Source organism: Hyla sarda, chromosome 6 (assembly GCF_029499605.1).
Source record: "Hyla sarda isolate aHylSar1 chromosome 6, aHylSar1.hap1, whole genome shotgun sequence".
Classification (NCBI taxonomy): domain Eukaryota; kingdom Metazoa; phylum Chordata; class Amphibia; order Anura; family Hylidae; genus Hyla; species Hyla sarda.
Window position 1 is genome coordinate 199,609,229 of NC_079194.1, and position 17,873 is coordinate 199,627,101.

At 45.2% G+C, this 17,873-nt stretch overlaps 1 protein-coding gene and 1 long non-coding RNA gene across 4 annotated transcripts in view; one reads left to right on the plus strand and one right to left on the minus strand.

Moving 5' to 3' along the window:
* Nucleotides 1-7,166, minus strand: part of GAN (gigaxonin) — a 57,084-nt gene extending 49,918 nt beyond the window's left edge. The window contains exons 1-2 of one of the 3 annotated variants that reach the window (XM_056526164.1): nucleotides 7,041-7,166; nucleotides 6,784-6,925 (exon numbers count right to left, since the gene is read on the minus strand). Coding sequence is in view for 1 of the 3 variants with exons in the window: in XM_056526163.1 (XP_056382138.1) it covers nucleotides 6,784-6,959 (176 nt within the window). In the remaining 2 variants the exon portion in view is untranslated. Of the gene's footprint in view, nucleotides 1-2,536; nucleotides 2,642-6,783 lie in introns of all 3 variants that reach the window. The other 2 variants (XM_056526166.1, XM_056526163.1) reach the window with 2 other exon arrangements.
* A 595-nt stretch (nucleotides 7,167-7,761) lies between these two features.
* LOC130276591 (uncharacterized) overlaps nucleotides 7,762-17,873 on the plus strand; it is an 86,556-nt gene continuing 76,444 nt past the window's right edge. The window contains exon 1 of the long non-coding RNA XR_008845182.1: nucleotides 7,762-7,878. This is a non-coding gene — a long non-coding RNA (uncharacterized LOC130276591). The remainder of the gene's footprint in view (nucleotides 7,879-17,873) is intronic.

The window sequence follows — 17,873 nt, forward strand, 5'->3', positions numbered from 1 at the left end:
TTATATGGAGTCACTGCAGTAGTGATGGAAATATGTCACTATACAGTTCTAGAGTATTAACCATGGGAAAAAGACTCTTCATTTTAATAGTCCTGTGGCTGAAGCTCTTCCAACCTGCTCCACCTCGGATTAAGCATAATTGGTGGATCTGAGGCTGGGGTGTTGCCCGTGTGCTTATTTCTACTGCCCTGGGAAAAGGAAAGGTCATCTTAGCTAAACATACAGTAACCTGTGGTATCTGGCACCAAGACATTAGCAACAGATGCTTTACCCTGCTGAAAGAAGTCACTACCAATAGCACAAAACATTGTCCAGAAGGGTATAATTTGGCAATAATTGGCGGTATATGTCAATTTAACATGTCAGGACCCAGGAGAACATACTCCAAAGAATTACACTGCCTCCACTGTCTTTTTTGTATACTGCATCCTGGGGCATTAAGTAAGCAACACACATTACTGTCTGTTAAAATTAAAGGGGTACTCCGGTGAAAATTTTTATTTATTTATTTATTTTTAAATCAGTGTCAGAAAGTTAAACAGATTTGTAAATTACTTCTATTAAAAAATCTTAATCCTTCCTGTACTTATTAGCTGCTGAATACTACAGCGGAAATTATTTTCTTTTTGAAACGCAGAACTGTCTGCTGACATCATGAGCACAGTGCTCTCTGCTGATATCTCGGTCCATTTTATGAACTGTCCAGAACAGCATATGTTTGCTATGGGGATTTCCTTTTACCCTGGACAGTTCCTAAAATGGACAGAGATGTCAGCAGAGAGCACTGTGCTCGTGATGTCAGCAGACAGCTCTGTGTTTCAAATGGAAAAGATTTTCCACTGTAGTATTCAGCAGCTAATCAGAAGTACAGGAAGGATTAAGATTTTTTAATAGAAGTAATTTACGAATCTGTTTAACTTACTGGCACCAGTTGATTTAAAAAAAAAATAAATAAAAAATTAAAAGTTTTCCACCGGAGTACCCCTTTAAGTAAAAGAAAGCATGATCACTAAAGTCCAGACCAACTTCTTCCACTGCTCCAGTACTGATGCTTATTTGCCTATAAGCACTTTCATCATGGTGACTTCTCCCCCCTCTTTAGCTACCCAGCAAGCTGCAATGCCTTGTGTGTTTGTCACATTTTCTATCATAGCCAGAATTCATTCATTATTGGCACACCACGTTACCAGAGGTGCCTTGGGCACTTATAACTCAGCAGTCACCAGTTCACCAGCTATCCTTCCTTGGACCACTTTTAGTACGTAACAAACACCCCACAAGACCTGACATTTTGGAGATGCTCTGACCCAGCCATTACAATTTGGCTCTTGTCAAAGTTCTTCTTATGTTTTCCCATTTCACCTGCTTCAGACACATCGGGCCTCATTTATTAATAGTGGAGTGTAGTTTACTTTGTGGGTTTTTGTTTCAGACAGGTATTTTACCATTTCCATATCTTGCATTTGGTGATTTTCCCTACATGTTGCTCTTTTTTTTTTTTTTTTTTTTTACACCTGCTCTGACCTGTGGGGTTTTCCAAAGCTCAAACCCACCACATTTTATGTGGAAACATTAGTAAATTTGTATTTTTTTTTAAGTCACCCCCCCTCTTTAACTGATGGCCTAGACCCTTTTTAGGGGGTTTCTAAGTAAAGGGGAGAATTAGTAGGGTTTTTTGTCGAAAACTCTGGCGCAAGACACATGCGACACAAAAGACCCCTACAAAATCTACTTGGAAAAGCCTTCGTAAATGAGGCTCATAAACTTCAAGAACAGACTGTTCACTTGCTGCCTAATATACCCTCATCCCTGGTGCCATTATCACATCAGATCTATGTTATTCCCTTAACCTTATTAGTGTGTTTTCTCTTGCAAGACCACTTTTGCACAAAGATTTTTAGCTTTTTACACTGCACATGCCACTTTTTAGAAAGTAGACAAGGCTTAGCGAGAAGAGACACAAAAAACGTAATTCACACCAAAAACGCTCTACTGGTTTGAAGCTTGCACGGATAGATTTCAGTCTGTGGAGCAGAGAGAGTCATGCACGTCTTCATATGGTGCATTGTAAGCCAGTGCACCTTACAGGGGTACTTCAGCATTTAAAAAGTATCCACAGGATAGAGGATAAGTGTCTGATCACAGGTGTCCGACCACTGGGACCCCCAAATATCTCCAGAACAGGGCCCCAAATCGCGTAGACTATGGGAGTGCCGGAGATACATGAGTACGGCACTCTGGTATCTCTGAGATATTCTCTAGGTCGTGAGGGTCCCAGAGGCTCGGACCCCATCCCCCCGTGATCAGACACTTATCCCCAATCCTGTGAATAGGGGATAAGTTTTAAATGCTGGTGTACTCCTTACCCATTTAATGTGTTTCATAAGAGAGACTTATATTCCCATGTAATGCACCATTTCCTCAGGCTCTGGACTTTACACAGTGTACAGACTCTGTCTGAAGAGTTTCTGAGTAATCTTGTATGATAAGAACTATAATGTACAACTAGGTGCCATTGCTTTAAGACGCTCCCTACCCAAGATATCAAAGTGCTTTCAAGTCAGGAAACAGCCATCACAAGGACTCAGAATGTCTTCCTTTCCAGGGGCAAGAGATTTACTATTCGGTGACACTCCTCTTTCTGTTAAAGGTGAAGAAAACACATTACTTACAAGGAATGTTTAAATAAGAATGGTAGAAACTGGGGCATCAGCACAAGTTCTAACAAGGTGAGATCAGGGTTAATCTTGATGCTTGAGGCATGGCACACAAGAGCCGCGCCCTGTCAGGCTGGGAGAACTGATGTCTCCGCACTGTAATTGTTGTGGCCGGAGAATTGAAAACAGTCATTACTTGGCGCGTTCAATGACTTCATACAGAGAGCTGCTTTACTAGGCTCCACACTGCTACAAATGGCAACTCACCCCCTCCTGTTACTAGAAGCGGACTTTCATTACTATAGGAAGCGCAATGCTATTTGGAACCTTATGTAAGGCCATTCAGATTAAATGGACACAGTCTGGGTGCACTCGTTCTCTGAGAAAAAGAGGTTCTGACACCCCATAAATAGGCCAGCTCATTGACTTAGTGCAGGGCTTGACAAACCCCAGGCGCCAACTTGCCATGGCGACTAAGAATTTCATTGTGGCAGCTAGGTTTTTGTTAGCCCCTTTCTAATAGTGGTTGTCGATCAGCGCCAGTGTTACATAAGTGGCAGAGGTCACGTGACTGCCACTGCCAATCAGCGGTCACATTCCGTACTCAGCGTGACCACCAAAGCTGCTAAGCTGCAGAAGTCACGTGTCATCCGCTGCTCATGTAACAAAGGAAAGCCAACTGGAGGCAGAAACAGGAACAACATGGGAGAGTAGGTGATGGTAAGCAGTTTGGTGGGGGCTCTTTTTTTTTTTCTTCTTCTTCCAAAGCTGAGGGGACACTAACGACTGACATGAGGAGAGATGAGGGGGGGGACACTAAAGACTGACACATGAGGGGGGGGACACTAAAGACTGACACATGAGGGGAGACGAGGGGGACACTAAAGACTGACACATGAGGAGAGATGAGGGGGGGCACTAATGACTGACACATGAGGGGAGATGAGGGGGGACACTAAAGACTGACACATGAGGGGAGATGAGGGGGGACACTAAAGACTGACACATGAGGGGAGATGAGGGGGGACACTAAAGACTGACACATGAGGGGAGATGAGGGGGGACACTAAAGACTGACACATGAGGGGAGACACTAAAGACTGACACATGAGGGGAGACACTAAAGACTGACACATGAGGGGAGATGAGGGGGGACACTAAAGACTGACACATGAGGGGAGATGAGGGGGGACACTAATGACTGACATGAGGAGAGATGAGGGGGGGGGACACTAATGACTGACACATGAGGGGAGATGAGGGGGGACACTAAAGACTGACACATGAGGGGAGATGAGGGGGGACACTAAAGACTGACACATGAGGGGAGATGAGGGGGGACACTAAAGACTGACACATGAGGGGAGATGAGGGGGGACACTAAAGACTGACACATGAGGGGAGATGAGGGGGGACACTAAAGACTGACACATGAGGGGATATGAGGGGGACACTAATGACTGACATGAGGAGAGATGAGGGGGGACACTAAAGACTGACACATGAGGGGAGATGAGGGGGGACACTAAAGACTGACACATGAGGGGAGACACTAAAGACTGACACATGAGGGGAGACACTAAAGACTGACACATGAGGGGAGATGAGGGGGGACACTAAAGACTGACACATGAGGGGAGATGAGGGGGGACACTAATGACTGACATGAGGAGAGATGAGGGGGGGGACACTAATGACTGACACATGAGGGGAGATGAGGGGGGACACTAAAGACTGACACATGAGGGGAGATGAGGGGGGACACTAAAGACTGACACATGAGGGGAGATGAGGGGGGACACTAAAGACTGACACATGAGGGGAGATGAGGGGGGACACTAAAGACTGACACATGAGGGGAGATGAGGGGGGACACTAAAGACTGACACATGAGGGGAGATGAGGGGGACACTAATGACTGACATGAGGAGAGATGAGGGGGGACACTAAAGACTGACACATGAGGAGAGATGAGGGGGGGGCACTAATGACTGACATGAGGGGAGATGAGGGGGGACACTAAAGACTGACACATGAGGAGAGATGAGGGGGGGGCACTAATGACTGACACATGAGGGGAGATGAGGGGGGACACTAATGATTGTGACACAAGAAGGAAGGTAAAGGGGAAACCTAATGATCATCATCAGGGAGAGGTGAGGGGACACCAATGACTGACACAGGGAGAGATAAGGGAGGGGGGCACTAATGATCATGGCAAAGGGAGAGATGAGCAGATACTAATGACTGTGACACATTGAGAGACGAGGACACTAATGACATCACATTGTGTGACATCACTTTCCAAGACATGTAGCATCCTCTTTCCTATTTTTTTTGCTCCTGACGGCGATTACATTCCACCACTGAAATCAATAGGTTCTAGTATTCCCAAGTTACACAAAAGCCAAGTAAGAGCTGGAATGTTTTGCTTTAGGGTGTTGGTGGAGATCTTGGCTCCCGGAGCCCATAGTATTAGTAAGTTGCCTATTCTCAATATTACAGTCTGCTTTTAAAAAAGTTGCATGTCAAGGTACAACCAGAGTGACACCCAACATTCAGTGTGCAAACTTTAACAACTTGACAGAACAGACAATATATGTCTTTAGATGAGCACTAAACTATACATGACCTCCTAGGCTTGAAATTGGATACTGTGTGCTATCTGTCCCAGGGTTTGCCCTGTGGGCACAGCAACGGACCCTCCCTGCTGAATACTTGTGCTTGCAACGTCAGCTACTTTTTACTCACTTCAGGACCACGCCAGCCAGCGGGATCACTCTGACTCAACTGACTTGATTCCTCCCTATCCTGTGACTCATCATGTACGGCATCTTTAACCATTACACTGCAGGACAAGACAAGAACAGGCGGCAGATCTAAATAGATAGGGGACATAGATTCATGCAACCACTATACACTGTCTTTTGAACACTTTTTCTCCTGTCATCCCCTATTGGTCCCATATGAAAACTATACTATAACTAAGAAGTTGGGGAGAGATAATTATAATTCATACACTGCAAAACACACACACACACAGATATATATATATATATATATATATATATATATATATATATGAGCATGTTTTAAGGTATGTATCAGCAATCAAATCCACTGCTCACACTACTGCAGTGTTTCCCAACCAGTGTGCCTCCAGCTGTTGCAAATCTACAACTCCCAGCATGCCCAGATAGCCTTAGTCCCTCCAGACATGCTGGGAGTTGTAGTATTGTAGGCGTAGCAGCTTAAGAAACACTTCTCTAACTTTGATGAGCTTTAACTTGACGAGCGATAAATTTGTGGTGGTCTTTTAAGCCTTTTCTGTTACTCTTTTTTTCTCTTTCTCTCCTTTTTTCTTTCATTTTTGTAAGATTAAGCTGAAATAGTGAAATTGCTACTTTTTTGGGGATAGATTACCTTTATTCTCTGTTCTCTTTTTATGATTTGTGATGTTTAATTGTAAATCGTATGTATGTCTGTTGTTAATAATAAAAAAAAATTAAAAAATTAAAAAATAAAATAAAAAGGAACACTTCTCTACTACCTAGATCTCCAAACTGAGGACCTTCAGCTGTTGCAAAACTACAACTCCCAGTATGCCTGGACAGCCAACGGCTGTTAGGGAATGCTGGGAGTTGTAATTCTGCAACAGCTGGAGGTTCGCAGTTTGGAGACCACTGCTCTACTGTATACTCTGGCGGCATTTTTTGGGATTGCAGGGAGTTGTAGTTTTGCAGCAGCTTAAGAAGCACTTATCTAGTGCCTATATCCCCAAACTGAGGACCTTCAGATGTTGCAAAACTACAACTCCCAGCATGGCCGGACAGCCAACGGCTGTCCGGGCATGCTGGGAGTTGTAGTTTTGCAGCTTGGAGACCACTGCTCTACTGTATACTCTGGCGGCATTTTTCGGCTGACTTTTGTGATGCATGTGGGATAGGAAATGCTCAGCTGACAACTTTGCCATGGCTTCTTAGGATATACCCATCCCAAAGCATCCAGAAAAGTATATACAGTGACGCTTCCACAGGACATACCCGAGGGAATCCGGGCTGAATATTACATTAGTAAGACAACAGACCACAATATACAACCCCCGAGATCGGAAGCAATGATTTACCTTATATAGGGACTTGCAGCAGCCAGAATGTTCTTCTGCACTGGGATCTCCTGCTCCTCCACCACCAGGACGGCATCGCAGAAGTCCGATTCCTCCCGAAAACAACCCAGAGCCCGGAGAATTTTAGCAGCATGCTGGGGATCTGACACCACAGTCATAGTGTTTGTCTCTGACATTTTGGATAAGGAGGGGGGGGGGGGCAAAGTCTAATATAAGCAGGGGTCAAGTCCTGGGAAAAAAAAAGTACAGGAACTCACCCAAGATTTCCACTCAAGGGATGGTCTCGCAGGACTCTTGCTAATGGGAACAGTGTTCCTGCTGTGGAAAAAGTGCAGGAACTCAGCTCCCACGCGTTCCTGCAGGACTTGAGCCCTAAATATAAGCTACAATAACAATAGGGACAATTGTAGGACCACCAGATCTACAAGGGGGTATGAGGTAACACTAGAATTCTTCTCTGATATGGGGTGTATAGAAGGATGATAGGATACAACAGTATATGGCAATGTATATGTTGCATAGGCACATAGAATATTCTGTATTGTACACTATAGTGAAGATATGAAGGGCAGGTAACACTAGAGGTGACAGGACCATATACAATATACATGCACTGTGCACACAGGTCTACAGAGAAGAAGTAGAAATACACAGGCGCTATAAGGCAGGCGGTATATACGAGCTCTGACGAGGCTGCAGCATAGTGCTCGCTGAATGTTACCCGGGTGCACCGGAATGACGTGAGAGACACAGGAGAGAACCGGCAGCTATGACACGGGCGGGTGTACCGGGGGTAAGGCCGCTGGGATATAGTGCTGTACCGGGGGGGACGGAATGACACTGTCAGCTTCGCACGAGAAGACTGTGCGCTGTCTGTACGGACACGTCCGCTCCTCTTCTCCCCTCAGCGGCTGCTGTTGTGCCGGGCTCAGCCGACAGCACTTGCAGATCAGCCCGCATGACGTCATCAGAAAGCGCCCAAACCACGTGTCAAAACACTGCAGGCGTGGAGCTAGGGAGAGTGCGTGCCGGAGGGGAGCGTAGTCTTCTTCTCACAACCGGAATCTGCGCCTCTCTGCATTGGCTGGCACATCCGTAAGAAGGGGAGAGTGGGTGCAATGTTTTAAATACTGGAAGTTTTACATTTTGGTCAGCTGCAGAGCCATAGGTTGTATCAGGGCATGCTGGGCATTGTAGTTAGTAACTGTAACTCCCAGCATTCCTGGAGCTGACCCAGAACTACAACTCCCAGCATGTTTCACTATATAGTAGTATAGTATACTTCTATATTGTGCAACATGTTGAGAATTGTAGTTCTGGATTAGCTGCAGAGCCATAGGCTGTGTCAGGGCATACTGGAAATTGTAGTTAGTAACCAACTCCCAGCATTCTTAGACACATCCTATGGCTCTACAGCAGTCCCAGAACTACAACTCCCAGCATGTTGCACCATAACTTATACTATATTGCAACATGCTGGAAGCTGTAGTTTTGGGGCTGCTGCTATAGGCTGTATCAGAACTATGAACATGTAGTCAGCAGACGGGTACTGTGAAATCACCCCCCTTTAACCATTTAAAAAAAAATTAAATTATGGGAAAAAAATAAACATATTTGGTATCCGGACCTACATAAATGTCCGAACTATTAACCCCTTAAGGACTCAGCCCATTTTGGCCTTAAGGACTCAGACAATTTAATTTTTACGTTTTCATTTTTTCCTTCTCGCCTTCTAAAAATCATAACTCTTTTATATTTTCATCCACAGACTAGTATGAGGGCTTGTTTTTTGCGCAACCAGTTGTCCTTTGTAATGACATAACTCATTATGCCATAAAATGTATGGCGCAACCAAAAAACACTATTTTTGTGGGGAAATTAAAACGAAAAACGCAATTTTGCTAATTTTGGAAGGTTTCGTTTTCACGCCGTAAAAATTTTTTTTACGGTAAAAATGACATGTGTTCTTTATTCTGAGGGTCAATACGATTAAAATGATACCCATTATTATATACTTTTATATTATTGTTGCGCTTAAAAAAAATCACAAACTTTTTAACCAAATTAGTACGTTTATAATCCCTTTATTTTGATGACCTATAACTTTTTTATTTTTCCGTATAAGCGGCGGTATGGGGGCTCATTTTTTGCGCCATGATCTGTACTTTTTTTTGATACCACATTTGCATATAAAAAACTTTTAATACATTTTTTATAATTTTTTTTTTATAAAATGTATAAAAAAAGTAGGAATTTTGGACTTTTTTTTTTTTTTTTTCGTTCACGCCGTTCACCGTACGGGATCATTAACATTTTATTTTAATAGTTCGGACATTTACGCACGCGGCGATACCAAATATGTCTATAAAAAAAATTTTTTACGCTTTTTGGGGGTAAAATAGGAAAAAAACGGACGTTTTACTTTTTATTGGGGGAGGGGATTTTCACTTTTTTTTTTACTTTTACTTTTACATTTTTTTACATTTTTTTTTACACTTGAATAGTCTCCATAGGGGACTATTCATAGCAATACCATGATTGCTAATACTGATCTGTTCTATGTATAGGACATAGAACAGATCAGTATTATCGGTCATCTCCTGCTCTGGTCTGCTCGATCACAGACCAGAGCAGGAGATGCCGGGAGCCGCACGGAGGAAGGAGAGGGGACCTCCGTGCGGCGTTATGAATGATCAGATCCCCGCAGCAGCGCTGCGGGCGATCCGATCATTCATTCAAATCGCGCACTGCCACAGATGCCGGGATCTGTATTGATCCCGGCACCTGAGGGGTTAATGGCGGACGCCCGCGGACGCCGGCGGGTCCCTGGCTGCGATCAGCAGCCGGGATCAGCTGCGCATGACACGGGCATCGCTCCGATGCCCGCGGTTATGCTTAGGACGTAAATGTACGTCCTGGTGCGTTAAGTACCACCGCACCAGGACGTACATTTACGTCCTACGTCCTGCGTCCTTAAGGGGTTAAAATATAATGTCCTACATAAATGTCCGAACTATTAAAATATAATGTCCTACATAAATGTCAGAACTATTAAAATGTCCTACATAAATGTCTGAATTATAATGGCCCCCATTTATTAAGAGTGGAGTGTAGGTTTCTTTGTGGGTTTTAATTCCCTAAAATTTATTTTCCACGGTATTTACTGAGGTTTCCCTACATTTTGCACTTCCCCTACACTTTGCTTTTTTTTACACATGTTCTGATCTGTCTGGTTTTCCTCAGCTCAAATCCACCACATTTTATGTGGAAACCTTAGTAAATATGTTGGTTTTTTGTGAAAATGTCGGAAACACGCCCCTTTACAGAGACCACGCCCCATTTTGCTGGTGACCACGCCCTTTTTACGGATTTTCTTAGCAAAATGGAGAGTTGGTCGAGGTTTTTTCAATTCTGCCGCAAAATCTGGCGCACAGCCCAACAAAACATATCGGGTTTGCAATAGTAAATGAGGGCCAATGTTTATAAAACCGCACGGTGAATGCTGGAAATGTAAAAAAAAAATCCAGAATTGCTGATTTTTGCTCGTGTCATTTATGTGAAAATGTTTTTTTTAAAACGTTTTAAAACTCCCATCTTAATAAAAAAGGTAGCGATAAAAACTACAGATCCCAGCACAAAAATAAGCCTTCTTGCAGCAAAATAAAGAGTTATAGGGGTCAGAATGAGCATACTAATATTCTTACAAAAATGCGTGCTTAGGGGCCCCATGAGTTGTCCGTCCACCCCTGGTCAAAATCTGTGCAGAGAAAAAGTTGACCAGTCGCATGTTTCATTTTTAAAGGACAAGTATCATGAAAATAAAAACTGATACGTTTTAGATTGTGGGGGGTCTGAGCGCTGGAGCACCCCACAAACTCCTGTTTAGAGCCCCAGCTCCCCTTCACAGCGGCACGTCATGACCCCCACCTGAAGCGGGGGCCGCCACATCCTCTCTATATAGTTCTATAGGAGAGCCGAAGATTGCCAAACGGCTCTGCCATAGAGCTATATGGTGGGATCATGACGCGCCCGCTGTGAAGGAGAGCCAGGGCTCTAAACAGGAGATTGCTTTGGATAGGTGGATATGTTTTTTTTTTTTTTTTTTTTCTCATGATACTTATCCTTTAAATAAGGCCTCTGAAAAAAGAAAAGAAGCAATCTGATTGGTTACTATGGGCACCTACACCACTTTTCCTCTGCACAGATTTTGATAAATCTCTTCCTCCAGCCAGCCAGGGCTGTGGTGTGCATGGTGTGATGTCCCTGTTTTGATTGATTGGGGTCTGATCATTATAGGCAGGGAAGAGTATGTGATTAACCCCTTCCCCCAGAATGACTTATATAAACATCATGTTATGCTGGTAGTTTGCGCATCATGATGTTTTTATAAGTCATTCAGTTAACCCGGTGTGGTGTCCCGGTACCGTATTGCATACCGTACCTTGATTAGAGGTCCCCAAAGTCAGAGTTCCTAGTAACTGTGGGGTTCCGCTTCTTTAGTCATCCCCTAGACACCCCTCCAATAGTTAATATATTGCTAAAATAAATGTAAATACTGTATAGAAAGTGTATACTTACTTTGCATAGCGTCGCAGGACCTGCGGGTCATGTGACTGCTGTTTAGTCTCTATGGTAGGTAAAAGGACCTTTTCAGGTTCTGGGTCATGTGATAGCCACAATACCTTGTAAAGCTGATTGACAGATGGTCTGGACCAATCTTAAAACGGCCAGCCCCTGCCCATATAAGGGAGCTGCAGCCAATAGTCTCTCTCTTGGGTTGCTGACACTTCATGAGGACAGACCTCCGCAACTTTAAACGACAAGTACTAGGCCAAAGCCTGCCGGCCTTGACCTGAAACAGTGAGTTCTTACAACTTCCCTGCTTATGCTAGCGAGACCTCTGGACCTACGGGAGACAATTTCTGAAAGCCCCCCCCAGGACCATCTGTGGATGGTCCTGGTCACTCTGGACCAATCAGTGTCTCAGCTGACTGGGGAGGGGTTAAAGGGGTACTCCAGTGAAAACCTTTTTTCTTTTAGATCAAATGGTGGCAGAAAGTTAAACATATTTGTTTATTAGTTCTATTAAAAAATCTTAATCCTTCCTGTACTTATTAGCTGCTGAATACTACAGAGGAAATTATTTTCTTTTTGGAATGCTCTCTGATGACCTCACGAGCACAGTTCTCTCTGCTGACATTATTATAATAATAATAACGCTTTATTTATTGTTGTCCTTAGTGGGATTTGAACCCAAGTCCCCAGCACTGTAAGGAAGCAGTGCTAACCACTGAGCCACCATACTGCCCTTAGCATACAATTGCTATGCATGGTTGCTAAAATGGACAGAGAAGTCAGCAGAGAGCACTGTGCTCGTGATATCATCAGTGTTCCAAAAAGAAAGGAATTTCCTCTGTAGCATTCAGCAGCTAATAAGTACTGGAAGGATTAAGATTTTTTAATAGAAGTAATTTACAAATATGTTTAACTTTCAGCCACCAGTTGATTTAAAAGAAAAAAAGTTTTTCACCGGAGTACCCCTTTAACCCCTTAAGGACACAGGACGTACTCAAACGGCCCCTTTTCCGAGTCCTTAACCCCTTAAGGACGCAGGACGTACTCAAACGTCCCCTTTTCCGAGTCCTTAAGGACTCAGGACGTTTGAGTACGTCCTGTCAAATCCTGGCCCCCCGCCACTAGCCGGAGGGGAGCCGGTGCCCGATGCCTGCTGAAATCGTTCAGCAGGCATCGGGGCATATCGCCCAGGGGGGTCATTATGCCCCCCCATGTCGGCGATGGCCGCAGATCGCTGGACAATTCAGTCCAGCGATCTGCGGCAGATTCCGGGTCAATCGGGTCTCCAGTGACCCGGTGACCCGGAATTACAGGCTGTTCGGGGCCGTCTCCGACGGCCCCGAACAGCCAGAGCCTGCAGGGGTGAGGTGGCACTGGTGCCACCTCACGATCGCCCTGATTCGTCGGCCTGATTACCGGCCGACCAATCAGGGCGCCTGCTGCGGGTGTCACTCCCGCAACCCGCTCCGCCCCTCTTCCGGAGGACGTGAGCGGGTGCGGGCAGAAGACCCCCGGTGCTGGGGACCCCGATCCCCGGCGTCAATGTTGGGATCGGGGCCCCAGGAGCGACGGCCGCGGCGGAGACGACAAGGGATTGACCTGTGCGGCTGGATCGTTGGAGGTGAGTGACAGCCTCCTGCTGTTGCTTAGCAACAGCTCCCAGCATGCAAAAAGGGCATGCTGGGAGCTGTAGTTATGCAACAGCAGGAGGCAGACCACCACAACTCCCAGCATGCCCTTATGGGCATGCTGGGACTTGTAGTTTTGCAACAGCTGGAGGCACATTTTTTCTATGGAAAAGTGTACCTTCAGCTGTTGTGTAACTACAACTCCCAGCTTGCACCAACAGCTAAAGTGCATGCTGGGAGTTGTAGTAGTGCATCTGCTGGTTGCATAACTACAACTCCCAGCATGCCCGTTGGCTGTCGGTGACTGCTGGGAGTTGTAGTTTTGCAACAGCTGAAGGCACACTGAGTTATGTAGCAAACCAGTGTGTCTCCAGCTGTTGCATAACTACAGTCCCCAGCATCCCCAGCCAAAGTAGTATGCCTCCAGCTGTTGCATAACTACAAGACCCAGCATGCCCTTCCGCTGTCCGTACATGCTGGGGGTTGTAGCTTTTGCAACAGCTGAAGGCACACTGGTTGCAAAACACTGAGTTTGTTACCAAACTCGGTGTTTCACAACCAGTGTGCCTCCAGCTGTTGCAAAACTACAATTCCCAGCATGCACTGATAGACCGTACATGCTGGGAGTTGTAGTTTTGCAACAGCTGGATGTTCCCCCCCCCCCAATGTGAACGTACAGGGTACACTCACATGGGCGGAGGATTACAGCAAGTATCCGTCTGCAAGTTTGAGCTGCGGCAAATTTTCTGTCGCAGCTCAAACTGCCAGCGAGAAACTACTGTGAACCCCCCGCCCGTGCGACTGTACCCTAAAAACACTACACTAACACACAATAAAAAGTAAAAAACACTACGTATACACATACCCCTATACAACCCCCCTCCCCTCCCCAATAAAAATGAAAAACGTCTGGTACGCCACTGTTTCCAAAACGGAGCCTCCAGCGGTTGCAAAACTACAACTCCCAGCATGCACTGATAGACCGTACATGCTGGGAGTTGTAGTTTTGCAACAGCTGGATGTTCCCCCCCCCCCCCCCCCAATGTGAACGTACAGGGTACACTCACATGGGCGGAGGATTACAGTAAGTATCCGGCTGCAAGTTTGAGCTGCGGCTCAAACTGCCAGCGTGAAACTACTGTGAACCCCCCCCATGTGACTGTACCCTAAAAACACTACACTACACTAACACACAATAAAATAAAAAGTAAAAATCACTACAAATACACAAACCCCTACACAGCCCCCCTCCCCTCTAAAAATGAAAAACGTCTGGTACGCCACTGTTTCCAAAATGGAGCCTCCAGCTGTTGCAAAACAACTACTCCCAGTATTGCCAGATAGCCACTGACTGTCCAGGCATGCTGGGAGTTTTGCAACAGCCGGAGGCACCCTGTTTGGGAATCACTGGCGTAGAATACCCCTATATCCTCCCCTATGCAAGTCCCTAATTTAGGCCTCAAATGCGCATGGCGCTCTCACTTTGGAGCCCTGTCGTATTTCAAGGCAACAGTTTAGGGTCACATATGGGGTATCGCCGTACTCGGGAGAAATTGTGTTACAAATTTTGGGGGTGATTTTCTGCTATTACCCTTTTTAAAAATGTAAAATTTTTGGGAAAAGAGGCATTTTAGGTAAATTTTTTTTAATTTTTTTACATATGCAAAAGTCGTGAAACACCTGTGGGGTATTAAGGTTCACTTAACCCCCTTGTTACGTTCCCCGAGGGGTCTAGTTTCCAAAATGGTATGCCATGTTTTTTTTTTTTTGCTGTCCTGGCACCATAGGGGCTTCCTAAATGCGGCATGCCCCCAGAGCAAAATTTGCTTTCAAAAAGCCAAATGTGACTCCTTCTCTTCTGAGACCTGTAGTGCGCCAGCAGAGCACTTTTCACCCCCATATGGGGCGTTTTCTGAATCGGGAGAAATTGGACTTCAAATTTTGGGGGGTATTTTCTGCTTTAACCCTTTGTAAAAATGTAATTTTTTTGGGAAACCAAGCATTTTAGGTAATTTTTTTTTAATTTTTTTTACATATGCAAAAGTTGTGAAACCCCTGTGGGGTATTAAGGTTCACTTTACCCCTTGTAACGTTCCCCAAGGGGTCTAGTTTCCAAAATGGTATGCCATGTGTTTTTTTTTGCTGTCCTGGCACCATAGGGGCTTCCTAAATGCGGCATGCCCCCAGAGCAAAATTTCCTTCAAAAAAGCCAAATGTGACTCCTTCTCTTCTGAGACCTGTAGTGCGCCAGTAGAGCACTTTTCACCCCCATATGGGGTGTTTTCTGAATCGGGAGAAATTGGGCTTCACATTTTGGGGGATATTTTCTGCTATTACCCTTTTTAAAAATGTAAAACTTTTGGGAAACCAAGCATTTTAGGGAATTTTTTTTTTTTTACGTATGCAAAAGTTGTGAATCACCTGTGGGGTATTAAGGTTTACTTTACCCCTTGTTATGTTCCCCGAGGGGTCTAGTTTCCAAAATGGTATGCCATGTGTTTTTTTTGCTGTTCTGGCACCATAGGGGCTTCCTAAATGTGACATGCCCCCCAAAAACCATTTGTCGCTCCTTCCCTTCTGAGCCCTCTACTGCGCCCGCCGAACAATTAACATAGACATATGAGGTATGTGCTTACTCGAGAGAAATTGGGTTTCAAATACAAGTAAAAATTTTCTCCTTTTTACCCCTTGCAAAAATTCAAAAACTGGGTCTACAAAAACATGCAAGTGTAAAAAATGAAGATTGTGAATTTTCTCCTTCACTTTGCTGCTATTCCTGTGAAACACCTAAAGGGTTAAAACGCTGACTGAATGTCATTTTGAATACTTTGGGGGGTGCAGTTTTTATAATGGGGTCATTTATGGGGTATTTCTAATATGAAGACCCTGCAAATCCACTTCAAACCTGAACTGGTCCCTGAAAAAAAGCGAGTTTCAAAATTTTGTGAAAAATTGGAAAATTGCTGCGGAACTTTGAAGCCCTCTGGTGTCTTCCAAAAGTAAACACTTGTCAATTTTATGATGCAAACATAAAGTAGACATATTGTATATGTGAATAAAAAAAAATATATTTTGAATATCCATTTTCCTTACAAGCAGAGAGCTTCAAAGTTAGAAAAATGCAAAATTTTCAAATTTTTCATCAAATTTTGGGATTTTTCACCAAGAAAGGATGCAAGTTACCACAAAATTTTACTACTAAGTTAAAGTAGAATATGTCACGAAAAAACAATCTCGGAATCAGATTGATAACTAAAAGCATTCCAGAGTTATTAATGTTTAAAGTGACAGTGGTCAGAATTGCAAAAAATGGCTGAGTCCTTAAGGTGAAAAAGGGCTCAGTCCTTAAGGGGTTAAGGACTCAGGACGTTTGAGTACGTCCTGTCCATTCCCGGCCCTCCGCCGCTAGCCGGGAATGGAATAGCATTGCGGCATATCGCCCAGGGGGGTCATGATGACAATTCAGTCCAGCGATCTGCGGCAGATTCCGGGTCAATCGGGTCTCCGGTGACCCGGAATTACAGGCTGTTCGGGGCCGTCTCTGACGGCTCCGAACAGCCATAGCCAGCAGGGGTGAGGTGGACGTGAGCGGGTGCGGGATGTGCACCCCGGGAGCTGGGGACCCCGATCCCCGGCGTCAATGTTGGGATCGGGGCCCCAGGAGGAGCGGCGACGACGAGGGACTGATGTGATGCCGCGTGGATAGTTGGAGGTGAGTGACAGCCTCCTGCTGTTGCTTAGCAAAAGCTCCCAGCATGCAAAAAGGGCATGCTGGGAGCTGTAGTTATGCAACAGCAGGAGGCAGACCACCACAACTCCCAGCATTCTCTTATGGGCATGCTGGGACTTATAGTTTTGCAACAGCTGGAGGCACATTTTTTCTATGGAAACGTGTACCTTCAGCTGTTGTGTAACTACAACTCCCAGCTTGCATAAACAGCTAAAGTGCATGCTGGGAGTTGTAGTGGTGCATCTGCTGGTTGCATAACTACAACTCCCAGCATGCCCGTTGGCTGTCGGTGACTGCTGAGAGTTGTAGTTTTGCAACAGCTGAAGGCACACTGAGTTAAGTAGAAAGCCAGTGTGTCTCCAGCTGTTGCATAACTACAATCCCCAGCATCACCAGCCAAAGTAGTATGCCTCCAGCTGTTGCATAACTACAAGACCCAGCATGCCCTTCCGCTGTCCGTACATGCTGGGGGTTGTAGCTTTTGCAACAGCTGAAGGCACACTGGTTGCAAAACACTGAGTTTGTTACCAAACTCGGTGTTTCACAACCAGTGTGCCTCCAGCTGTTGCAAAACTACAACTCCCAGCATGCACTGATAGACCGTACATGCTGGGAGTTGTAGTTTTGCAAAAGCTGGATGTTCCCCCCCCCCAATGTGAACGTACAGGGTACACTCACATGGGCAGAGGCTTACAGTAAGTATCCGGCTGCAAGTTTGAGCTGCGGCCAATTTTCTGCCGCAGCTCAAACTGCCAGCGAGAAACTACTGTGAACCCCCGCCCATGCGACTGTACCCTAAAAACACTACACTAACAAAAAATAAAATAAAAAGTAAAAAACACTACATATACACATACCCCTACACAGCCCCCCTCCCCAATAAAAATGAAAAACGTCTGGTACGCCACGGTTTCCAAAACGGAGCCTCCAGCTGTTGCAAAACCACTACTCCCAGTATTACCAGACAGCCACTGACAGTTTTACAACAGCTGGAGGCACCCTGTTTGGGAATCACTGGCGTAGAATTCCCCTATGTCCACCCCTATGCAAGTCCCTAATTTAGGCCTCAAATGCGCATGGCGCTCTCACTTTGGAGCCCTGACGTATTTCAAGGCAACAGTTAAGGGCCACATATGGGGTATCGCCGTACTCGGGAG